Raw genomic sequence first — 24,170 nt, 5'->3', positions numbered from 1 at the left:
AAATCTGGCAATGTAGATTTGGGTAAGCAGGGCTTTGTATTGAATTGGAACATTGATTTTGTCATTCATGTTCTGCTTAAATGAATGCATTAATTATTCAAATGCTAAGTTACTACAGTTGTGCAGACCGGCTCATTTAAATATAGATTTTTTTTAAGTTCCAGAAATTTGTCTTTACTACAACATATTTCTTTTCCAATTTCTTGTTCTGTTTAAGAAACATGACAAACTCAAATTTGATGTGGCAAAATGCAGCTTTGTGCTTTTGCCTTTTGGGAACAGAGCCTGTTCTGTTACTGTTTTTACCTGAGACTAGCTCCTAGATTGGATAGTTGTGAGGTCCTATTCTAATTGGAGTGCAATTGCAGGAAAATATTCCACAAAAAAATGCATTAAAATCACAGGATGGAGTCCTAGCAATACTGATGTTACATGGCAGGTTGTGTTTCATTTGACGTGAAAATAAACCAATCAGATGAGTCCTATTCTAATTTATGTAGCTCTCTGGACAAAATAGACAAGATAGTGACACGAGAAGGGACCGTGAGTAATTAACCCTTTTGTGAAATTAAACAAAGGAACCCTGTGCTGTTGATATGCATTTCAGTGGTGAGGCAGGCTGTATAGCCCCACCTAGTGTTCTTGTCACAACACTTAATTTGTGTTTTTTTTTTTAATGTAGCAATAACAACACATAGGAAGTACACTGTTACAACTGTGATGGTCCTTAGTTACCCTTCAAATGACAAAAGAGGAAAAAATTTCAAGGTAATGAAAATGTTAAAATTCAAGCTTTTTATTTTATTTTTTAATATATTTTACACATACATTTACAAACACTTTGTACACGTGGCATAGTTTGGCAAAATGCATCAATGAGAATGGTGAGTTATCATTCTACATTCAAATGATAGAATTTGGCTCTTAACATGTTTACAAGATACGATTACAAAGCCTGCAGTTCACAAGCTGTCAGTGTTACGTATGCATCAGGGATAGACACATAACACAAGGACGGTCTTGAACACAAATATTATGGTAACAATTCTGAACATTGACATGAATGATTTAGAGTACTTCTTTCTATGTAATATCTTGGCTACTTAAACACTTAAATTTAGTTTTGTCAGATGTGTAGGCAAAAAAGTATTTCACAAAAAAGAACACAACTTGAAAAACATATGTCAAAACATGGACAATGTATCAAGAACAATATAGGGTATTGCATTCCTTTATATACGAAAAACACAAGGCATATTAAAAATGAAACTGAGAATGTGTGATATTGTGCATTTATTGTACAGCATATCACAGTGTATATATTTTTTTCACAATCTGCACTGTAAGCAGAATATAACATATTAAAGTGACATTATTTTAATATGTGCCGTATCTGTGAATATATATTTGAATTTACATTTTAGGATGTTGTCTTTTTAGAGGTCAAGATGATTTCCACAGGCTTAAAGAAACTGACGTTGGTTGGTAAAGAGGAGTTACGCTGCAAACTGATTTAATTCACAGATCATATGGATCACCCTGAACAAGCTATTGTAGCAGGGTCAATGATATAGAGAGCTGGTTAAGAGTGCTGGCTCGTTGTCATAAATACAGTGCGTTTATTTGAGCATGAAACACTGAATTCCCTTACAAATCCCTCAGACATAGTCATCAGGTCTCGCTGCTGAGCTCTTGAAGGCAAGGCAGGCTAAAAGTTTACTGTGTTCTACTACATGTACACAGGTGTTCACACCTTATATTGGATACTGTTTTTATAAATGTGCTGACAATTAAGTTTGTAAGTGAATTAAACATATAATATTACACATGAGATATATAAAATAGGTGTGTTTTCAGAGTGTTAATGATACTGTAGCTAAGTAACACATCAATGCTATTTAGCACAAAAAGGAAACAATGACACACTGTTACCCCAGAACAGTAACAGAACCCAGAGAAACACAGAGGAGACAAAGACAAACATTAACCCTGACAGTAACAACACGTATATCTGCACAGACTGTTGGCTCGACACCAGAGAGGCACATTCAGCATACAGGCAATGAGCTTTCTCCTTTGCTTTGAACAATGCTTTTAAGTGAGTGGTTCTTATTGAGAAGTGAGTCATTCTTATGCATAATTCTGTACACAATAATAAAGCACAAACAGAGTTTACACTTGTGATGTTCCAAGTTTAAAGCTGTTTTGGGGGGTGGGGGGCACAACTATTGTTTAAATAAGCCATTCACAGTTAAGGAAAACACATATCACACTCCAAAGTAACTTACAGGCTAATTACTATTTGCACACCTTGCCCTACATTTTAAAGGATATTTTTTTGTACAATTCAAGTATGTTAGTGCCAGGTTTATTCCTTTGTTGCATGTAATGAGAGTGCAGTTATAGAGTTACATTTTAGTGATGGGTGTGGCTCAGGGTAAAAAAAAACAGGCTCAAAATATATGAAGGTATTAAATGCACTTGAGGGAGGAAAAGACTCACTGGAGGGGGAGAAAGATAGAGAGAGAGTGAGATAGAGAGATAGAGAGAGAGTGGGGGGAGGGTGGTGGTGGCTCTGTTCTATCTGTATTGCAGGAACCTCTTTAGCAAGGTGGGCAGTTGAAGCTGTGGAATGAGGTGCAGTCTGGACCGGCCCACATACTCCCTGATGCTCAGGCGACACAGCTGACACAGTGAGCGGGGCGTGGCTACAAGGAAGGGTGGGAGGAATAAATGTCACTCAAACATTTCATCCAATAAGGAACAGTCAATGTAAATATGCCGACACAGTTATTTAGGCTCAGTAATGATTATGCGTGTTCACTCGCTCTGAATCGATTCTACCCATTCTGAGGAAAAGCACTGCTGCCTTTAGCTTGCAAACAATATTATGTAAGGAAATTATACCATCATCAGCAATAATCATCATCCATTGTATCATCAAAACAATCCACCACATACTGAGAAATTCAAAGAGCCTTATTTTTTGGACAATTTGGACAGAACTGAAGCACAGCCCTCAGTTCCTCTTCAAACTCTTCTTAAGGACGCCTCACGTGTGTCATTTGCTGAAGCTCCACTATAGCTGAGCTCAGGGTCATGTGATCGGGTCACATGCAGTACTGCTCTGCTCATGCACAGAAGACGGGCCACAACCTACCTTCATAGAGCAGGAGCAACCCCTCAGCCAGGCTGCTAGGGGGCGCTGTCTCCACCGGACGCTTCAGCTCCAGGTTCTTCGAGTTGATGTTGGCGCCGAACTCCAGCAGCGCCTTCATGACCTCCGGGCAGTCCTTCTGCGCGGCGGCGTGCAGAGGCGTCTCCAGGAACCTTCCTTTCTGTACGTTTGCTCCTGCGGGGAAGAATAACGGGTGAACACCCGGTAACCTACGCACGCCCACCACACTTCTCCTACAAGCAAGGGACTGAGATGCCTCAATCCCTGCAGCAAACAATAAGGGATTGAAGAAAATGGTTTGAAATGTTCAGATCATGATGAAATCAGTCTGACACATCACTCATTGACACCCTCTCACATGGAACAGCACTGTAAAAAAAAAAAATATCTCTTATAATCCCCCCTACAAGTTTATTATTATCTCATGAAATATGTCACACGACAAATCTTATTATATATGCTGTTGTAGCTATTAAAAGTATAATTGTTTTTCAGTGTAAGCATGAGGCCCTCACTGTTAATGTAATGTAAGTGTGCGGCCCTCACTGTTAATGTAATGTAAGTGTGCGGCCCTCACTGTTAATGTAATGTAAGTGTGCGGCCCTCACCCCCTTCGAGCAGAACGTGGGTGCACTGCAGCTCCTTGGACATGCAGGCGATGTACAGCGGGGTCCCCAGGTGAGGAATGTCGTAGTCCACATCAGCCCCCCACGCGATGAGAGCCTCCACGCACGCGCTTCTGCCTGGGGGGGGGGGGGGCAGGAACAGTGTCAAAACACACACCCCCAACTCCTGCTCCCTGCTTTCTGTTCCTCCCAAGTCAGACTCGCTGCCATAAGTGGAATCCATCAGATAATTACTGATAGAGAGCTGTAAAATATGTCAGCATGACCTGGCCAGCTCGGGATTACATCAGTACAGGCTTTTGGTGCTTTGTGGTCAAGGGAAGATGGCGTACTTACGGTACATCATATTATTGTACGATACACTGTACATGGCAGCACCTGTCAGAACCATGTCCAAGATCCTGTTTCTGAATAATCTGACCTTTTTTTCCTCTCGTTCATTAAACAGAGTACTAACAGCCCTTCAATGACTCCTTTTACGATGGGATTTCAGAAGTCTTAGTTTTACTTTTGAATATTTGTTTGGAGTTCCATGTATTTGGATTTTTTATTATATTTTCAACAAAGTAGATATTTGACTCATTTACATTACATTACATTTATTTGGCAGACACTTTTATCCAAAGCGACGTACAAAAAGTGCAATTTAAAGGCAGTAATGGAACCATGAATAATAAAAGAAAGATAACCGGAGTGAGAGAGTACATATGTTTATCAGTCCATCTCCCGGCCCGGATTGGTACAGGTACAGTACCTTTGCTGGTGGCTTCGTGAATGGGGGAGGGCTGGCATATTTCGGACTGGGGTTTGGCACCGCGCTCCAGGAGCACCTCTGTGCAGGTCACGCTGCCCGCGGAGCAGGCGTTGAACAGCGGGGTCACCCCGTCTATGGTGGTGGCGTTTACCTGCGGAGGACATCGACCTGGACTCACATCACGGGCCAACAGCGGTGCCTTCTCACCTCACCACATTTCACAGTAGAGTCATGCATGACTGTCCCTGCAGTGTATATAACTCTGCAGCATTGTACATTACATTACATTACAGCCATTTAGCAGACGCTCTTATCCAGAGCGACTTACATAACTTTTACATTGCATCCAATTATAGAGGTGGATGTATACTAAAGCAATGCAGGTTAAGTACCTTTGTTCAAGGGTACAACAGCAGTGTCCTACCCAGGAATTGAACCTGCAACCTTTTGGTTATGAGTTACCAGTTCCTTACCCATTATATTACACTGCGTTGTAGTAAGGTTACCACGCTGTTTAGTAATGCTGTCAGAACACTGTCTGTGACCAGGGTTGGCTATTCTCTTAAGAATTAATCCGTAACAAATATCTCTTCCACCAATACCGTACCTCTTATAGGGTGAACACATAGTGCACGGGGGTGCGTGCGATGTCTATGTTTGGTGTTTTGGGGAGGGGCCTACGTTTGCTCCGGCGTTAATGAGTGCTCTGGCACAGGCCACATGGTCTCCAAGGCAGGCTTCATGTAAAGGAGTCACATGATCGATGGTGAGGATGTTTGCACTGTAACCCTATAGGAGAGGAGAAATACATCACCACAGTTACATAACTAAAGTCACACACCTGCAGTTCCCTCCCACAAACCAAAGACATACAGGTTAGATTACTCAAAGGGGGGGGGGGGGGGGGTTAACAGGGCATTGCTGTAAATGAGCATGTGTGCTCAGTCAACCAACCCTGTATAAAGGTACATTTTAAAATAAAATAAAAACCTACTTATCAACCTACCTATCAGAATATTTTAAAACTTACTTTGTAAACTCTAAGGATGATTTTCAGTAAGAACACAGCTGACTCTTCATCATTTTAAAAGTAATCTGCCGCAGTTTGCACCGTATTATGGCCACGACTTACACTGGCATTTTCTCTCATTCACTCTCTCCATTCCTCTGAGCACAATTGCATTTGCTGGCCCCCACTGTTGTCTTGGAGACATAGGCCCCGCCCCCCCGGCGCTCACCTGTGACAGCAGAGTCCTCAGGGCCAGGAGTCGACCTTGGGACGCGGCCTCGTGGAGCGGGGAGCGGTCCGCCCATGACCCTGCGACAGAGGGGCCCACATCACACCTCAAATACTCAGCGAGCCCACTGGCCCTCCTCCCGCAAAGGAAAGCACATCAGAAAGCAAATGAACACAAAACCTGACTTCTTAGACACACACTGCCTCACCACATCTCCATTGTTAAAACTAACAGTACAGAAAAAATACTGCTCGTGTCAGAATGGTTACCATCATCATCCGCTAATGAACGGAGGAGGGAGTTCTATGAAGTGACATACAGGTAATCATCGCATTTGAAAAGCGGTCTGTTAGGCACTGCAATTTCAGCCGAATGAATGGTCCTCTTACATTGTTAATAGAGCCCAGTTATCGAGTTACTGCAACACAGAGCCCATCAAATTAACAATAAATTTGTGCGGTTAAATATACAAAAGGCTGCGCATGACTTGAAAAGGAGAGTTGCTGAAACAATGATAAAAGGAATCACTGGCTTGGTATGGAGTTTGACCAGTGTAGGGCTGTTATTTTCATTTTTTATTTCTTTAATTATTATTTTACGGCATGTGACCGTGCCTAAGGTTAAGTACTGTTTACCCACCCGAGTCAATCCTTTGGATGAGGAAATTGTGTTTAAATGAGCGCTTCAGTGAGTTTTAGTGAATGTCTTCCATTTTCACCTTCGCCAGCACACTATCTTTCAAAGCTACGTATTTACAGCTTACTAAATATGAGGGAAAGACATCCGAATGGAGAAATGAATTACAGCCCTGTTAATTGCCATCGATTTCAGGGGCTTTCTGACCCTCGTGCTTATTGCAAGATGAAATACTGCAGGCTTTATTGGCTGTGCTGTTACAGTGTTGTAGACTGTGTTGAATACTATAAATTATGAACATAAAATCAATGTACACTGCATACAAGTCAATATATCAGATTTCAAAGTGCAAAAAAAGTAAACAAACAATACTTAGTGATGCTTCCTGGTAAACTGAATTGCATATGGATATGTTCCTTCTTCAAATGAACACTGGTACGCTGTTAAAGTTTTATAACTATTTTTTAAAATGAGCAGAGCAAGAACCACTTGGTGTATGCAATGTTAGCACTTCCTAAATTTCACCCTCTAGCATACATGCTAATTTTGAGCTCATACGGACATAAAAAAAAAAAAAGTAAATGCTGAAAAACAAAAATAACATAAGGGGAGCCATTTTCAATTAATTCAAGAATGATTTCCTATACACAGAAGCAATTAAAAATAATCTTTGAGTGGTAAAGTGACATTGCACATAGCCATGGTTGTAATTTGTTCACTATGTATCAGAAATGTAACTGATTTAATAGTGATTTGGAGAAAATCCAAGGAAATGACAACAGCAATGTTGAAGCCTGGGATATGTTGATGGTAGCCTATTTATTTTGGAAAACAGCATTTTCATTTTTACACTGTATGTATCACTATATGCAACTGTAATGAAATAATTGTCATTTACAGTACATTGTGAAAACCTGACTTTGATTGAAAGGCATAACTGCTTTCACGGTGTTCTATCAGAATGTTCAGACACACACTGTATAGCCCTTTGTAGCATGCGACAGCATCCAAGGACAAACGTCACTCATTCAATGCACGTACAATAATTCAATGCATTCAAAATGCACAGTCCTTCGCTAGAGATAGGTAGCAGGTTCTGCAGCAGCGCTTTCAAAATGTCCACAAACATGAGAGGACTACTAGGTGTGCTTCACAGTCCGTAAATCAAGGGCTATATTTAGACGTGTCTCTCAGTAAACCATCTGGCCGAGCTGCAGTGCATACAATCCGGCGGTCTGAAATGCCGCACAAACATCGTCCACAGACCCCAAACCCCTGCCGCAGAGTTTAAAATGCCGGAGCGTTTCTACGTACCAAGGTCGCCGTCTCCCCACGGCACATCAAGCCAGCCGTAATTCAACGTGTAAGACATGGCCTGCAAACAGAGGACTCTTGTCACCTCGAGTTGGCCGAGTCCCTGTGTTCAAAGAGGCGGCCATCTTTGGAGCTCAGCCTAGTTTGACTGTGAAATTCAGCCAAATGGCGCGGGCTTAGAGAGGACTGTCATTCATGTCACTCTCTGTTTAGGATTTGACTGCTAGGCCTACAGCAGAAAATCTCACAAGCAGAATGATAGCAGAATGATAAGGCCAATGAAAGAGTAATACATTAGCCATCATTTTTGTTTCTATTTCCAAAAATATTCCACAGCTTTGAGACTGACATTTTCAATGGATCCAGGGAAATTTCAATTAGAACATTCTGGTGTTCTCACATGAAATGCCACACTGGCAGTACAAAAATCCAGAAGGGGACCCCTGAGAATTAATGTAGATGACAACTGTTCTAATGGTTCGTCCAAACACAAATTAATTCAAGCACCCAATGGTGCGAACGAGGGCCAAGATTCTTTTCTGTCTTGGATGTTCGACAGAGCTCTCTGCTTACAGACGGAGTCCATGGTTACCTGAAACGCTCCAACGTTATTGGTCACCTGGAACAAAAGCAAGTCAAGCTAGTACTGTGCCTTCAAGTGAAAAGATTTTCTTTCCATGTAAAAGGCTCTCATGAATATTTCATGAATACTCCAAGCACGTGCTTTTGTTTTCCATGGTGACTGCATGTACACATTCACCAGTGCTGATACTGACCAATGACTGATGAAGAAGAAATTAAACTGAATCCAATTAGACATTATTCAGCTTCATCACTTCTTAGGCACAGGACAGATGCTGGAATATTAATTTGTTAAGATGTAATAATGAGGTATCACTATTTATTATGAGTTTATTTGAGTATGGCCTTGTCTAGGGGAAACTTGTGACATGTGACATTGTATCATTTTATCCAGCTGCAATATGTAGTGTAAACCCTCCTTCAAGTGTATGATAGCGGTGTCCAGTAGAAAAGCTGAAGCTGGTTGAAGCATTGATTTACAACCCAATGCTGTAACTGATAAACTATCCATCCATCCATCCATCCATTATCTATACCGGCTTATCCCTGGACAGGGTTTCGGGGGGTGCTGGATCCTGGAGCCTATCTCAGCCTACATTGGGCGAGAGGCAGGAATACACCCTGGAAAGGTCGCCAATCTATTGCAGGGCACCTGATATATTAATGATCAGTTAATGAATTGGAAAAAAAAATGTCTTCTTCCCTCACAAAAATTTGAAAGTATGAACAAAAGTTTATTTTCTCTGTGCAAAGGGAGCAGGGACACTCCCCTAGAAATACTATATGGATTTAGTGATGGATATGGCTGTATGAAATTGTAATTTGAGGCTCATTTAGTGTACCATGGAATGAGATCAAGATTTGTTTGTGAGAGCATGAGACAGACATGTTCCATAGGGGCAACTCTGTCCCTTGCTTTTCGGGGTTTAAATCTCAACTGCAAAATGGCTGTACCACCCTGTGATATAAAGCCATTAACAGCATCCATGTTGAAGACATGCAATGCAGAGATGTTGCATTTAATTTGGAGTTGTGTAAGTGTGAACAGGGATGTGTAATAAGAAGGTGAAAAGTCTGTGGAAGACATAGGGATTGGCTGGACAGGAGTACAGAGGATAATTTAAGACAAGAAACATCTAAGGTGTCACAATGCAGAGGGACTCAAAATATGACCCATGGTCCTATGTAGCCTACATGGCCTTAGAAAGATACCCCAATCAGGATTAAGCTTTTCGCCTTACTTTTAAGAATAAACCTTAGTGAAGGTCATGTGTTGCTTGTGTTTAGAGAAATATAACCGAGATTAGCGTATTGAGTACATCACAAATTCATGACTTCAGAGTTCAGAGCTACAGCTGAGTTCTAAAAAAAGTACTGTCGCAGGACAAAATGCTAGTGTCACAGACCCCAAACACATAAAAAAATACTACTTATCCTACACTCGTTCTGTATTTCTCACAACCATATTCTTCACTGATTATGACAGACTATGGCACGTGTGATTACCGGATTAGTTGTTATGCAACGGTTGATAGTAAACACAACGCTTCACTGCACAACACTTAGTAACTGCACCATATAGTGCTGCGCTAAGGGAATCAACAAAAAAGTAGTCACATTTGGAAAGGTGAAATGATTACATTTTATGGCAACACATACTTGAACATAGCATCATACTGTATTACACATTAAAACTATGTACAATGTAACATGAGGACTACTTCCCCCTTATATTGCATCTTTGACAGTAGTGACTGAAGCAGGAAGGCAATCTAATCACTGACCATATTCCCAGAGTGACTGCACAAGCATGTATGTATGTATGTATGTATGTATACTGTATGCTGCATATCCAGACCCTGGATTCACAATGTAACTGAAATCATAAAGTAACATATAAATGCAAAATACAGCTTATTATTTTCTTAGCTGTCATGTTTAAAATCCCCCCAAAAAAATCAATGATTAATCTGGAATCTACTTGTTAGCCACAAAAAAACTTGTCCATATAAACAATATTATGATTCTGCAAACGTATAATCGAGATCAGCACCATGGGGAGAATGTAAACACATGTAGCACTGACCTTGACTTGTTAAAATGCCCCAGCAGGATTTCCTTTTAGCTGGGAAATCCTCGGTGTTTTCTAACGTCCTTTTTCTTGGCGCTTTCTCTCGAGTGCTGCTCTCTATACATGGAACTTCAGGCATGTTTGTATCAGCTAATCCTCCCTGCGAAAACCCTCGGCAGCACGAGTCGAGCCTGCCCGCGCCCTGATTGGCTGGCCCGTTGTTTTTACAGGGTGCTCTCGAGCTGAACGCGATAACACGGAAAGGCAGTACGAGGCAGCTCTGAGGAGAGCCGCGATTGGGGGATGGAAAAGGGATTACAGCGCTGTTTCTATTTATAAAATGCGTTAGGAACGGGTTTAACCCCAGTCTGAGCATTAACCCTTTTATCCCATAGTGAGAAACGCTCACGTTTGTGGATTTATTCCTTCGGTCTTTGATGTTTTCATTTTTGACTGCAAGGGCTTTACGTACTGTATTCCGGACACAGTAAAATGTCCAGTGCTAATTAAACTCTAAAGGCGCACATGACCGTTTGTACTCTGTAAAAGTTGTTTTAACCCTTAACAGTTTACTGTGTAGACGAATTTAAACACTTAAAAAATAGGTTGTTGTTTTGATCAAATAAACTGTTATTTTTATCAAAATTAAATGTAATATAATATAATTGTCATTATATGGCCAAATATAGTCCACTAAATAGGCAAACGTGGAGGCCTAACGTTAAACCGCTGGATGCACCGCTGGATGCACAAACAACAATGCATAGCAGGAAACCACGAGGCTGTCATTTAACATTATGGAAACAGTTAAACTGTGTATTGCTTCATTCAACATTTATACAATGTGAACTGTCTCTCATTAAATAACATGCACCTTGATCAGCAGTTTTTTGAAAACACTGAATTTTGATCAATCATTTACATTCACTTTGTGTGTCCATGTGAGGTGAAATTTGATTTTAGATTTTTTTTTCTTGTTAATTTTAAGTAAAAAAAAAAAAAAATCTTTAAATAGTTTGTCCATGGCACTTCACCCGTCTTATGCAAACCTTTTGATGGCTCTACAACAAAATGTACTTTTAATCCCCTTATCACACTGTACATATAATAATAATAATAATAATAATAACAAAACTGAATGAGAGAAGTTTGAAGACTGAAGGTGTAAGGTACTTCAGCGTGTGTGTGTGTGTATACCTTAAGGACACACACATACACACGCAGGCATACACACACGCATACACACTTTAAAGTTGTATCAAATGACTGCGTCTTTTAATAAATACAGGCCTGCATAGCGACATAAACATAAATATGGCATCCAGAACAAAGGGCAGTGTGCACACTGCAGACTACAGGGGAGTTATGAGAATAATAAAAATAGCAACATGAATACAGTGAATCATAATATTATGAATGTGGCTCATTATAGCTACAAGTGTGACTCCAACAGACACACTCCTGCTTAATCGACATTTATAATTTGTGCATGAAAAAATATGATAACGTCTTAGTGAAACCATTTAAGTCTAAGACATGCAGTTCACAGATAACACTGAATGACCAAATTGCTCTTGACTGCTACATGTGCTGTACTTCCTTAAGAACTTTGCCCTATTTAGATGGCTGGTTTAATTGCAGTATGCAGCTAACATGGGTGTGCATGTGCGCATGTGTGTGTGTTGTGTGGGGGTATGTATGAAATGAGGAATTGTATTTTTAGTTTTGCTCTTATCCTGTTGTCAGGGCTAAGAACATCTTTTCCCAGCTGAATTCCCTGTGTTCCATGATGACAGACATGTGCTGTATAAAGAGACATCTACAAAGACACTGTTACCTCAACTGCAACGACGCTGACTTTAATCACATCATACTTTATAATGAAGTTGAGAAAATCATTAAATGTGAATGCAAACATTGCAATCATTTTAAAAATAACAAGAAACATGTGAGTGTGTGTTTGTGTGCATGCGTGCATGCATGTGTGTGTTCTGTATTGGGTAAAAAACAATTATTCATTTTTTATACATACATTTTTCTATATGAAATTGAAAACTGAAGAACAGACATTACTGTCAATAGCAGTATACTTTAAAATACTATCTTTGGCCTATGTTGAGAGCAAGAACATTGCATGCTAATAGGGCATTTTGGTGTATAAATGAAAAGGACAATGGTATTATGTTGGTACATCTGTACTCTCTCCAAAATGATGAATTACGACCATGAATCCTTATATATTGTAGGCCTAGTAATTTTGGTGATGTAGGATAGTCTATGTCACATTTCTGGAAATGTATTTGTTTATTTATTTATTTTTAATTTGTTTTACCCTACAGGATAAAACAAAGTTAAGATTTTTATTTATGTTTCATTCCTGAAATCGTTTACAGGAGTTTCTAGATTTTAAAGGGTTGTTTATAGCATTAGCATACCAACAGTCCAACAAAGCGTATTATGGTTCAATAAATAGCGTAGGGTATTTATAACAGTAATGATATCAGCCTACTGTCCCAAACATTGTATATGTCTTGAAAAGGACTCTTTTAGAAAGCTGCAGAACCAACTATGGATTTAGGTTTTCACTGTAGAAAACTAGGCTACAATGTGACACTTGACTCTGCAGATCAAATACAGATCTCCTTAGCCCGAATGCAACACGTTGCATGCCTGAGAACATAGTGACTGATTTTCCTTTAGATGGGCACGACATCTCGTTCCAAAACCTCGGGAGAACTTTGTAACAGCAGGCTGAGAGAGCGTTTTTACTTACTGTGTCCTTGACCAAAATCGTAAAACTCGGCGGCGATCCGAGCGGCCTCCTTGCGGTTGCCTTTGACGACATAGAAGTGGGTGAGGATATTGAGGCTGATCTTGACGAAGAGCTTGAAGCAAAAGAGCGCGAATATGCTGAGGTACACGTTGGTAAATTGGGAGCCGAACGGCTTGCTTTCCAGTATCTCCGTCATTGCTCCTCGTTGGGTGGCGGCGAGTGTTTTGGAAAGAGTCTGTGTTGTGCTGACGGGATCATATGCCGCTCTCAGGAATTCCCACAGCAGCTGGCTCCCCAGCAGGAGTAAGATAAAACAGCTGTAGCCCGGCCTGTGGAAAACAGCCCTCCAGCGCTGGACATTGTTCATGGGCTTTGTCACACTGAACAGAGACAAAGGGCAGGCGTAGTCTTCAAATTACATCTTTTGGATAGTTGGGGGAAAGGTTTGTTTTGTTACCTGGAAACAAACAGCTATAATTCAAATGGCATCAGATTAAATAAACAGGACCCTTGCTATTGTTTGCTATTTATAGACAGGCCCATTCTGCTCTGGAATCTTTCGATGTTTGTCAAATAAAATTCGAGTATAAATTGGGACTAACGCTCAGAACAACCCTATTGTAGGCTAGTGAAGGCTACCCAGTTGAGAGCTGTGCACCCGAACAGCCAAAACGTCGCCTGAATTGGAGGCAATTCTGATCTACTATCAAAATGGCAATAGACTCTAAATTATTGACGTTATCACTAGCCTACTCAGAACTACAATTTAAGCAACGCTTATCATTTGAATACATAGCCTATGCCTAATGGCGTTGGTCTGAAGTATCTTTATATTAGACCTATATGTCACTTTTCAGGGCAGTTCTTCCTCCTTATTCCGGTGCATGGACTGGTTGGAGCATTAATGTATCCAAGTTTATTCTATTTATTCTTAAGACATATTGGTCCCAACCTCAGGAATTTGACATTGTTGTGATTTTTTTTGTGATACTACATTTGTAGTGCTGCTGTTTTTACTATTTACTGTAGTCTGCGACACACACAATAGGCCTATTTCACAAGATGGCAACCAAAACCGGATGTAGGGGTACTTTGTTTCCGGTTACCGTTGCTATGGACGCAAGCGAAAAATTGAGCCTAAACAGCGACGTGTGTTCTCACAGTCCCTGATAGCTCTGCCAAAGTTCACTGTCCGATGTTATCCGCACTGTCGAAGCATTGCCAGTGAACGTTAAGCAGTCTAAACTGGACAAGGGCTATAGATTCTTTTTTGAGAAGTTTATATTCGGTTATGAAGGTAAGTATAACGTTAGCTCTGGTTCACAAGAAAGCTAAATAGCTAGCTTGCTAACCACATCAAGTTAGCCGATTAAAGAGATGTTGCACTTCGACATAACATAAATTATTTTCTGGAGGCGACTCCATTGTGTTTTCGTGGCGTGAAGCAACATCTGCTGTCCGTTAACAGCGTCTCTGTTCCTCTCGGTTGTCCCGAAAATGAATGAATAGGGAGCCTGACAACTGTGAGGAAAAGCGATTCTGTTAACGTTGACGGTCAGCAGGGGAGGCAAATGGTATGTAAGTACAATGTGTTAGGCTCCACAAAATTACTTATGTTATTATACCGAAGTGAAATATCTCTGAACTAAGTTTTGTACTACCGTTACTATTTTGTGACATGCTGTTTGTGCTGTAATTGTTCTAATAAAGATTTATATTGCTTGTCAGATCGCCTGTGTAATGGTGTTAACAGCATATATTCAGAAATTGAATTTATATATTCAGAATTGTACTTTTAGAATATTAGCAGAATCCTTTCATTACCTGTCTGTATCCAACCCAGGTTATTACATTCAGAGCTGTATTTTCATCTGTATGTTTATTTATATAATACACAGGCATTATTTAAAATGTGAAATTTGACCATCATCCTTTTTTTTTTTTTTTTGTAAAATAATAAATCCTTAATCTCAGAATAGGGACCAATTCAATTTCTGAATATATAAATTCAATTCTGGATATATAAGTACAATTCCCGAATATATAAATTCAATTTCCGAATATATAACTTCAATTCTGAATATATAAATTACAATTCTGAATATATAAATTCAATTCTGGATATATAAGTACAATTCCCGAATATATAAATTCAATTTACGAATATATAACTTCAATTCTGAATATATAAATTACAATTCTGAATATATAAATTCAATTTCTGAATATATAAATTCAATTTTTGAATATATAAATTCAATTCTGGATATATAAGTACAATTCCCGAATATATAAATTCAATTTCCGAATATATAACTTCAATTCTGAATATATAAATTACAATTTTTAATATATAAATTCAATTTCTGAATATATAAATTCAATTCTGGATATATAAGTACAATTCCCGAATATATAAAATTCAATTTCCGAATATATAACTTCAATTCCGAATATATAACTTCAATTCCGAATATATAAATTACAATTTTGAATATATAAATTCAATTTCTGAATATATAAATTCAATTCTGGATATATAAGTACAATTCCCGAATATATAAAATTCAATTCCCGAATATATAAAATTCAATTTCCGAATATATAACTTCAATTCCGAATATATAACTTCAATTCCGAATATATAACTTCAATTCTGAATATATAAATTACAATTCTGAATATATAAATTCAATTTCTGAATATATAAATTCAATTTTTGAATATATAAATTCAATTCTGGATATATAAGTACAATTCCCGAATATATAAATTCAATTTCCGAATATATAACTTCAATTCTGAATATATAAATTACAATTTTGAATATATAAATTCAATTTCTGAATATATAAATTCAATTCTGGATATATAAGTACAATTCCCGAATATATAAAATTCAATTTCCGAATATATAACTTCAATTCCGAATATATAACTTCAATTCCGAATATATAAATTACAATTTTGAATATATAAATTCAATTTCTGAATATATAAATTCAATTCTGGATATATAAGTACAATTCCCGAATATATAAAATTCAATTCCCGAATATATAAAATTCAATTTCCGAATATATAACTTCAATTCCGAATATATAACTTCAATTCCGAATATATAACTTCAATTCCGAATATATATATAACTCGGTTTATAATCAGGCATATCACAAGACAGCCGTTTTTACTTTTTGAATAATTTCTTTTTTTTTCTTCATGGGCTACTGAGTGAGAAAAACAAGTTTAACATTAGCATCAGTAAAATTTGACAGTACAATCAAGGATAAGCAAACAAAAACGTTAAATAATTAAATTTTGAATGAGGCAATAATTCGGACTTCATTAAGGGGTCCTTATTTTCTTGGTATTAGGACCTTTCAAGTAGGGGCACCAAATTTCACAGGGAATGGCCCAAAGAGCTAGGGAAATAGAAAATAATCTCTTAAACCAAGCACCTCAAACACCGACTTCGCGAGTTATTCAGAGTTTAAGCAGCTCATCTGTACTCTTTGCGCGGTTTGGAGAAGTGCCTCAGGTTGTAAACAGGAGCAGGGAAACGTTCGCCTGGTTGAGAGCCTCGGCGAAATAGCATGCAGACCTCTTCCTCCGTAGTTTGGTGTGCGCTGGAACTTGGAATGTCATAAAATCAGTTAGCGAGCTATATGTTATGTTATGATTAGCAAATTACGTTTTAGCCAGCTAGCTTGTTAGCAAGCACATATTTGGATATTCAATGTTGAAACTGCAGATGCACGTTTATTTTAGTTGTTAATTGTAATTACAAAATGTATTGACGGACATCGCGACAAGCCTGCTTAAGACATATCAGCTGATTTAAAAATGTGTGGGTAGTTTTTATCAGCGATGAAAACAAACAGCTCGGTAGTGAACTGAACACCATTACACAGGCGATCTGACAAGCAATATAAATCTTTATTAGAACAAGTACAGCACAAACAACATGTCACAAAATAGTAACGGTAGTACAAAACTTAATTCAGAGATATTTCACTTCGGTATAATAACATAAGTAATTTTGTGGAGCCTAACATTGTACTTACATAGCATTTGCCTCCCCTGTTGACCGTCAATTTTAACAGAATCGCTTTTCCTCATAGTTGTCAGGCTCCCTATTAATTCATTTTCGGGACAACCGAGAGGAACAGAGACGCTGTTAACGGACAGCAGATGTTGCTTCACGCCACGAAAACACAATGGAGTCGCCTCCAGAAAAGAATTTGTTATGTCGAAGTGAAACATCTCTTTAATCGGCTAACTTGATGTGGTTAGCAAGCTAGCTATTTAGCTTTCTGGTGAACCAGAGCTAACGTTATACTTACCTTCATAACCGAATATAAACTTCTCAAAAAAGAATTTATAGCCCTTGTCCAGTTTAGACCGCTTAACGTTCACTGGCAATGCTTCGACAATGCGGATAACATCGGACAGTGAGAACACACGTCGCTGTTTAGGCTCAATTTTTCGCTGTCAGAAATGGACTTGCGTCCGTAGCAAGGATAACCGGAAACAAAGTATCCCTCCATCCGGTTTTGGTCGCCATCTTGTGAAATAGGCCTGTGCAGCACAAGAATGTATCGCATTTACTGCGAGTTCATGGCCAATCCAGTAGGTGGCGCTGTGAATTATGAGAATAGTCTTTCTCAATTCGATGCAAGTGCTTTCGTTTCGTTTCCGCATCTTGAAAATAATTCGTACTTCCTGTACGCAAGAGACTTTTCCACAAGCAGCTGGCTGCCGCCCGTTAGTTTTTGTTGAAATTGCAGCTAAATATATGAACTAATTAGGTAGTTGAACTTACGAAAATGAATACTGTATTATCAAGGGCCAATTCCCTTTTTGCTTTTTCACTCAGTGTGATGGCAGCTCTCACATTCGGCTGTTTTATCACCACGGCGTTCAAAGATAGAAGCGTCCCTGTGGACATACACGTATCAAAAGTGATGCTGTAAGTGTGAAAAGAAGCCAATTCGTTGGTTTAATGGATTGTTAATTTAATAATTTGTATTTTCGTGTATTGAGTTTGCTGTTGTCTCATGAGCCATTCATCGAGCAAGATAACAGTGCATACTAGGCTAGCTAATCCTGAATTGCATATCATTTGTTCCAGGTAGATTCGCTTGCTGTTTTATTATGTTCGCTTACTGTTTTATTATGTTCAAGGTGCCATTTGCATTCACGTTATTACGTGAGGTGCCAACAGCTGCTACAGTGTTTTGTATCTATTCATGCTTAAGTAGCAGCGTTTTAGTACTCTTAAATTGGTCATGATTTCAAACATGGTTGCGTAGCTAGTATCCAATAGCAGTAGAGCACGTTGATAGACGGAAGGTCACACAATAACTAGTTGTGTGTGAAGATGTCCTGCCTCAACTTGCAGCACACATTACACACTGGTAATCGTGTACAGTCTGTCTTATTTTATTTATTTTCATTAATGGATTTGGACCCATCATCGAATTTCAGTTTGACTGCATTTCTTCCGGTTTCTACACTATCATTTACGGTGCAAAGTGATGTACTGTTGGTGCCCCTTGGTATTTTCAGATTTTACTTTTGGAGTTAAATTACATTCGCTAGTGCTTTCATCCGAGTGTTGAGTGTACATTTGTTGGATCACGAGTCTTTAATCTCATGCATTGCGCATTGAACGTGTTTGCTTATATTTGCTATTGAAATGTCACGTTTATACACGAATCTGTTTCTCTTATGATATTTTATGAACGTATACCGTCCAAACAAATCTAAGTTGAATTCTGCTCCAAGTGGATTCATAGCTTCAATCATAAGTATTATAAAGTATAGTCTACTGACTGTACTGTATTCACAAGTCTGTGTGTTTTTTTGGTCTGGATTAGCATGGTTAACTTGCAGTAGTGCTTCAGTGATGGTGCATCTTTGGTTGCTGCGCTGGGAATGTTGTTAGCCTGGCCTGTCGCTAGATGAATGCACGTATGTTGCTCTTATAGTGTACGTCGTTCTGGATAATAGCTTCTTAAAAATGAATGTAATGGAGTGCAAATGTTTTGTACAAGGTAGACCTACTGCCTAGTAAAGCACCCTCGACTTTGTAAAGAACAAAACATTGTTTACAGATAATGACATTTGTGCTACTCCTCCTTTCCATCTTGAGCATTAAAAAATCTGACTTCCCATTTGCTCTTCTGTCATGGAAGGGACAGCAGCTGTATTTGATCATGCAGTAGGCCTGTTTAATGCTAATGTGTTCACATTGATTGAGTCATTGGTCACTGGAAATGCTCTTTGTAGAAATGCAAATAATTATAATGTAAATTTAAAATTTCCATGTATGTGAAGCTGTTCATTTTGGAAAAGGAAATGTGTGGCCCTTTATGGTTTAACAGTTTTGTTTATTTTGATTAAAACTTAAAAATGTATACAAGTCAACTGCACTTTTAAGTGGTATTGCAAAGTAGCTACATTTATGTTTTGAAAGTGAAATTTATGTTTTTGAAACTGCATATTCCAGTTCAGAGATGGCAAGACTCATTTTACACAACTGTTTACACAATTCACACTTCTGTCAGCATTGTCAACTGTGTGAATTGCTGTCAATGACCATGCATTGCATGTGTTCACCCAAAGCTGTTGAATCTTAAATATACTAAATTTGTTCACAATCGTGTGCAAGTGTAGATAAGGTTCAGCAAAGCAAACCGGAGATTGTGTCTGACATGTGAAATATAGGTCAACCTCAGGAAGTTGCTGCTCAGCCAGCTCGTCTCTATGTGGGCTGTTTGTAAAACTGTCGACGCGCACTTGCTTTTCTCTGCAGGAAGAATGTGGACGACTTCACCGGGCCCAGAGAACGAAGCGATTTGGGATTCCTCACCTTCGACATTTCAGCTGATATCCTTTGCCCCTGCGGTTCTTCCTGTGTCTGCACCCCAGTGATTAGTGATGTGAAGTGCCCCGGCTTGTTTGTGTTGGCAGATATTTTTAGACTGGTGATAGGAGCGATAGGCCATGCCACGATTGGTTACTGATGTCAAAAGAAAAAATTTCTGTTTGTTTGCAGATATGTACGATTTATTGGCTTGCCTTTGTCAAGTATTAGCCCCATCCTGAAAGGTGCAGGTCATTATTTTGTTAGAACACAGCAAATTGAAAGGTAATCTGTTGGCCAGATGTAACCAGAATTAGTGAATCTGCCAAGTTTTTTTGGTGGCTGTTTGGCATATGCGACCAGTCATCATTCAGTCATTCAAGCAAACAAACAAACAAAAATAAGCTAGTCAGCAAGTTGCTACACATAGGTATCGGCTACTTGTTGAATTGTGATTAGCTGAGCTTAAGGCATATTCCAGGCTTGGGTATTGATTGAACAGTGTTTAATAGAGCGCTATTATTTATAACAGTGGGCGGTCCAGATTGCAGTCCAGCGGGTGGGATCTCAGCCTCTCTCTAGATATGATTGGTTGTTCTTTAACCCTCACCACATCTGCAACCAATATTCGACTGGAACGTCAAACAGCTCTTCCTGTACCTGTCTGCAGAGTATTCAACTAAAAGCAACGTGAGTGTGCTCTCCTGTTCCATGTAACTCTTTCCATGATTCAGGTTTCTGTCATTTCATGAATACTGAATCCCTTTTTTTCCCCCAGTTCTTTAAACAGTTACTGCTAATCTGTCGTTGGGCAGTTAACCTATGTTGTTAAATATCTGAACTTAAAAGTTAAAAGGTAATGATCAGTGGTTAAGATCTGGCCTCTGCTTATACAACAATGGTACCCATGTCCTGACTGATTTGTGTAGTCAAATAGAAGCCTGTTTTCTTTGTATGTTCAGTGGCCGTGTTGTTGGATAGTGAATTGAAGTCACCTTGAATATGGTCAATTGCTAAATCAGGTGGTGATATTGTAATGTGAGAAAAGCAGACGTGTATGTAATGCATGAGATGTCGTAAAGGAATTTACTGCGGTACTGAGCAGGGCTGTCTCTTCCAGGCGCTGAACCAGGTGGTTCTCTGGGACAAGATTGTGTTGAGAGGAGATAAGACAAAGCTCTTGCTGAAGGACATGAAGTCCAAGTACTTCTTCTTCGATGACGGAAATGGCCTTCGGTAAGCATTTCTTTTCTCCTCAGGGGGAGGAAAATTATGTAGGTTACAGTATTAATAATGATGTGCAGAATGAACATTGGACTGCCTTGACATTTTAGTATGAAGCTTTCTGTTAGTGTTCAGAGCTGTTCCATTTGCCTCGTCTTCTCATGTCAGTGTAATGCGCTCTGTGTACAGCAGAGGGCAGTGTGGAAGTAGTGCTGTGGTGTCATTTAAAAATGCCCTGGGCAATTTGGCCCATTGATGTGTATTATTATCTTTATGCTCAGCCAGTCTGCCTCTAGTGGCTGACAGCAGTCAGAATTCCCCCCAGTGTATATGCTGGGTTTTTTTTTTCCATCAGTTACCCTGGCTGCGCTAACCGACTGTATCCACCAACACTGGTTCACTCGTGGATTAGATCGCAGTAAAGCGTTTCATAAAGGGACACAAGAGTAGTCTTTGACTGTCATGCATGTGCTTATCAAGAAATGTAGCTGAAATGTCAAATGTTAGGGAAAATTAAGTAAGTAAAGCCAGAAGTTGGCATCAAATACATAAATACAATACAGATACAGCTCTTGTTGCCCTCCTCTACTCTAGGGGGGAACTGACTTCCAAATCCTTCAAGTCCAAACTCAAGTTGGCTGGAAACTTGGCTGGGGAGTGTATTTTTAAATCAAGTGATATGTGCCTTTTCCCCTGTGTCCTTTAAAAAGCATCACATTTGCTCATTAATCTCTTGCAACGTTGACATGTTAATTAAGTCATTATATATACTTCAAAGGGCAGTGCAATTTGTGTGTCAATAACTCCTAATTAGCGGATTCCGGGCATGTTTATTCTTCGAAACGGAATGTACCCAAAGCGGCTGATTGGTGCGCTGTTGCCCTGACGCGCTCTTCTCTCCCGCACAGGGCCAATAAAAACATCACTCTGACGTTGTCGTGGAACGTGGTGCCCAACGCCGGGATCCTGCCCCTGGTTACCGGCTCCGGGCGCAAGTCCCTCCCGTTTCCCGACGTGTACGAGACCACCCAGAGCTACTGAAACCGCCCGCCCGTCTTTGTGAACGTTGTTACTCTTTTATGACTTTTAATAAAAGTTTACACCACAGGGCCTGCGACTCGACTTGTGTTTGCGTGCGGATGCTCAGCTGGATTTGTAGGCTCTTTTTCAGTAAGAGGAGACTTGGGGAGACCTGACCTGGTCGAAAGCTTCTTGTGCCAGCAATTCTGTTTGAATGTAATGCTCCTTTAAAGGGAGTGTTTTAGGGTGATGTTGTTGAGTGCCATTTTATTTCTCACCTCTAAGCTTGATTGCCACCGACGTTTCATTTCACGTCACTGAGTCCTCCAAGATACGGGAAGTTATCTTCTGTAGCATAGTCCTCACTTTTTCCCCCCCAATATTAATATTTTATGTTCCTTTTAGCAGTACTGTGTTTAGCTTAATTGTAATTGTAATTGGTTACTTTTGTGGAATGGTTCTGGATTTTTTTGTGGTGGTAAATTAGCAATACAAACAGAACATGCTAATAGCAAAACATACTGAGGACATTCTAATGGTTTTAACAGGCTTCAGCTTGGTACATGTTTTGTGTGTCAAACCAAACACGTTACCTGAGGTTCATCTTTATTTTTCCCCAGTTAGGAATAGTTATTTGCATGTAAAATATGTCCATTTGTGTAAATATTTTAAGATCTGCAAGGTTTCCTTACATTTAAGTGTACAATAGTGTGCTGTGAGTGGGGTGTCATGTCAAACAGTGTCTTGAAATGATGTTACCAGGAGGTGGCAGCAGAGTTCTTGTTCTGTCATCCAAGTCATTGGTCTGTTTCGATTGTGACTCTCCTGTCTTGCTGTGGGTACGTGAAGTCAAGACCAACAAAGTCGTGCCATTTAAGCCCTATTCTGTAACCCGACTTCTCAAAAACGCTTCAGAAGTACATTCACAAGATATGTGCCCTTTGCATTGATGCATGCAATGTGAACAGCCAGCAGCTTGTGAACTGCAGATGAATTATGAAATTGCTGAAGGGACTATTTGGGTTTAAGGTCCGCATTTTCCCATTTCTGTATCAGTTTTGCAAATTCCAAACTTACTGTACTAAGCTTGAAATAACAGCAATCGCCTGTTTCCAGTTTCTCAAGACCCATTGCCAGGAAATCTATAAATAATTTTGCTTGATTGCACGAGCTCTTCAAGTGAATTTGGTTCCCCTGACAATGACCAAGAAATGGCCTGACATGCAAGCGCTTGCATATCGCTGTGGAAGCTGTTTGGTAGTGTTTTCCCATAGCACCACCTCCTCTATGGTCTGTGGCTCGTTTTCCCCCATTTAATGCAATGATCTGTGCATGTGAACGAGACCTGGATGTATTGTGTCTTCTACAGTTGTGATATATGAAAAGGACCCAGAGTATAACTGAATATCACATCCACATATTTTGTCGTGAAGTTCATCTGAAGTCAATACAAACTGTCTACACAAAAAAGCTCTAAATAAATGCCTGTAGAAACATAAAGACCATTAATACAGCCAGTATGTAAGACATTCCCCACTGTGGCCGTGATCTGATTGCTTTTTATGTTATGCAGCTCAGTGACAATTTTCAATATCTAATCATCTGTACATTATTGTATAGTATACCATACATACTGTATGTAACTTTTGCAGCAAGCAAAATAGATGCTCTTGGTTAGTATGGCAGTTTGTTAAGTAGCAAAGAGTGTAGAAATTCACTGGCTGAGACCAATCAAACTGAATTTCTCTCCCCAGCAACTGTGAGACCTCCACAATCAAGAGGGGTTTGTGTCAATATGGCAAGATTTTTTTTTCTCTACCTCCCTGTACTGGCTTCACTTATCTACTGGAGGTGAAGCTCATGTTACACTAGTGGATTTAATGAAT

The 24,170-nt window shown here is 39.4% G+C and overlaps 2 protein-coding genes across 4 annotated transcripts; one reads left to right on the top strand and one right to left on the bottom strand.

Moving 5' to 3' along the window:
• Positions 1 to 780: 780 nt before the first annotated feature.
• On the bottom strand, positions 781 to 13,641 carry asb5b (ankyrin repeat and SOCS box containing 5b). 3 transcript variants are annotated; one of them, XM_064335089.1, is made up of 8 exons: positions 10,415 to 10,707; positions 7,747 to 7,807; positions 5,797 to 5,876; positions 5,240 to 5,347; positions 4,559 to 4,709; positions 3,787 to 3,921; positions 3,161 to 3,352; positions 781 to 2,708 (listed from the first exon to the last, which is right to left on the bottom strand). In XM_064335089.1, exons 2-8 carry the CDS (start codon positions 7,802 to 7,804, stop codon positions 2,581 to 2,583), a joined length of 852 nt encoding a protein of 283 aa, XP_064191159.1. In that variant the 5' UTR covers positions 7,805 to 7,807; positions 10,415 to 10,707; the 3' UTR covers positions 781 to 2,580. The 3 variants fall into 3 exon arrangements, with proteins under 3 accessions (XP_064191159.1, XP_064191157.1, XP_064191158.1); XM_064335087.1 differs by lacking the exons at positions 7,747 to 7,807; positions 10,415 to 10,707 and adding an exon at positions 13,173 to 13,641; XM_064335088.1 differs by lacking the exon at positions 7,747 to 7,807 and having other exon boundaries at positions 10,415 to 10,709.
• Positions 13,642 to 17,871: 4,230 nt separating this feature from the next.
• Positions 17,872 to 22,374, top strand: spcs3 (signal peptidase complex subunit 3). The gene is made up of 5 exons (XM_064335080.1): positions 17,872 to 18,141; positions 19,990 to 20,060; positions 20,651 to 20,730; positions 21,161 to 21,276; positions 22,173 to 22,374. The coding sequence occupies exons 1-5, from the start codon at positions 17,999 to 18,001 to the stop codon at positions 22,303 to 22,305; spliced, it is 543 nt and encodes a 180-aa protein (XP_064191150.1). The 5' UTR covers positions 17,872 to 17,998; the 3' UTR covers positions 22,306 to 22,374.
• Positions 22,375 to 24,170: the final 1,796 nt, after the last annotated feature.

Source organism: Anguilla rostrata, chromosome 5, assembly GCF_018555375.3.
Source record: "Anguilla rostrata isolate EN2019 chromosome 5, ASM1855537v3, whole genome shotgun sequence".
Lineage (NCBI taxonomy): Eukaryota > Metazoa > Chordata > Actinopteri > Anguilliformes > Anguillidae > Anguilla > Anguilla rostrata.
Note: the sequence above shows the minus strand (reverse complement) of the source record. Positions and strands in the feature narration are given on the sequence as shown.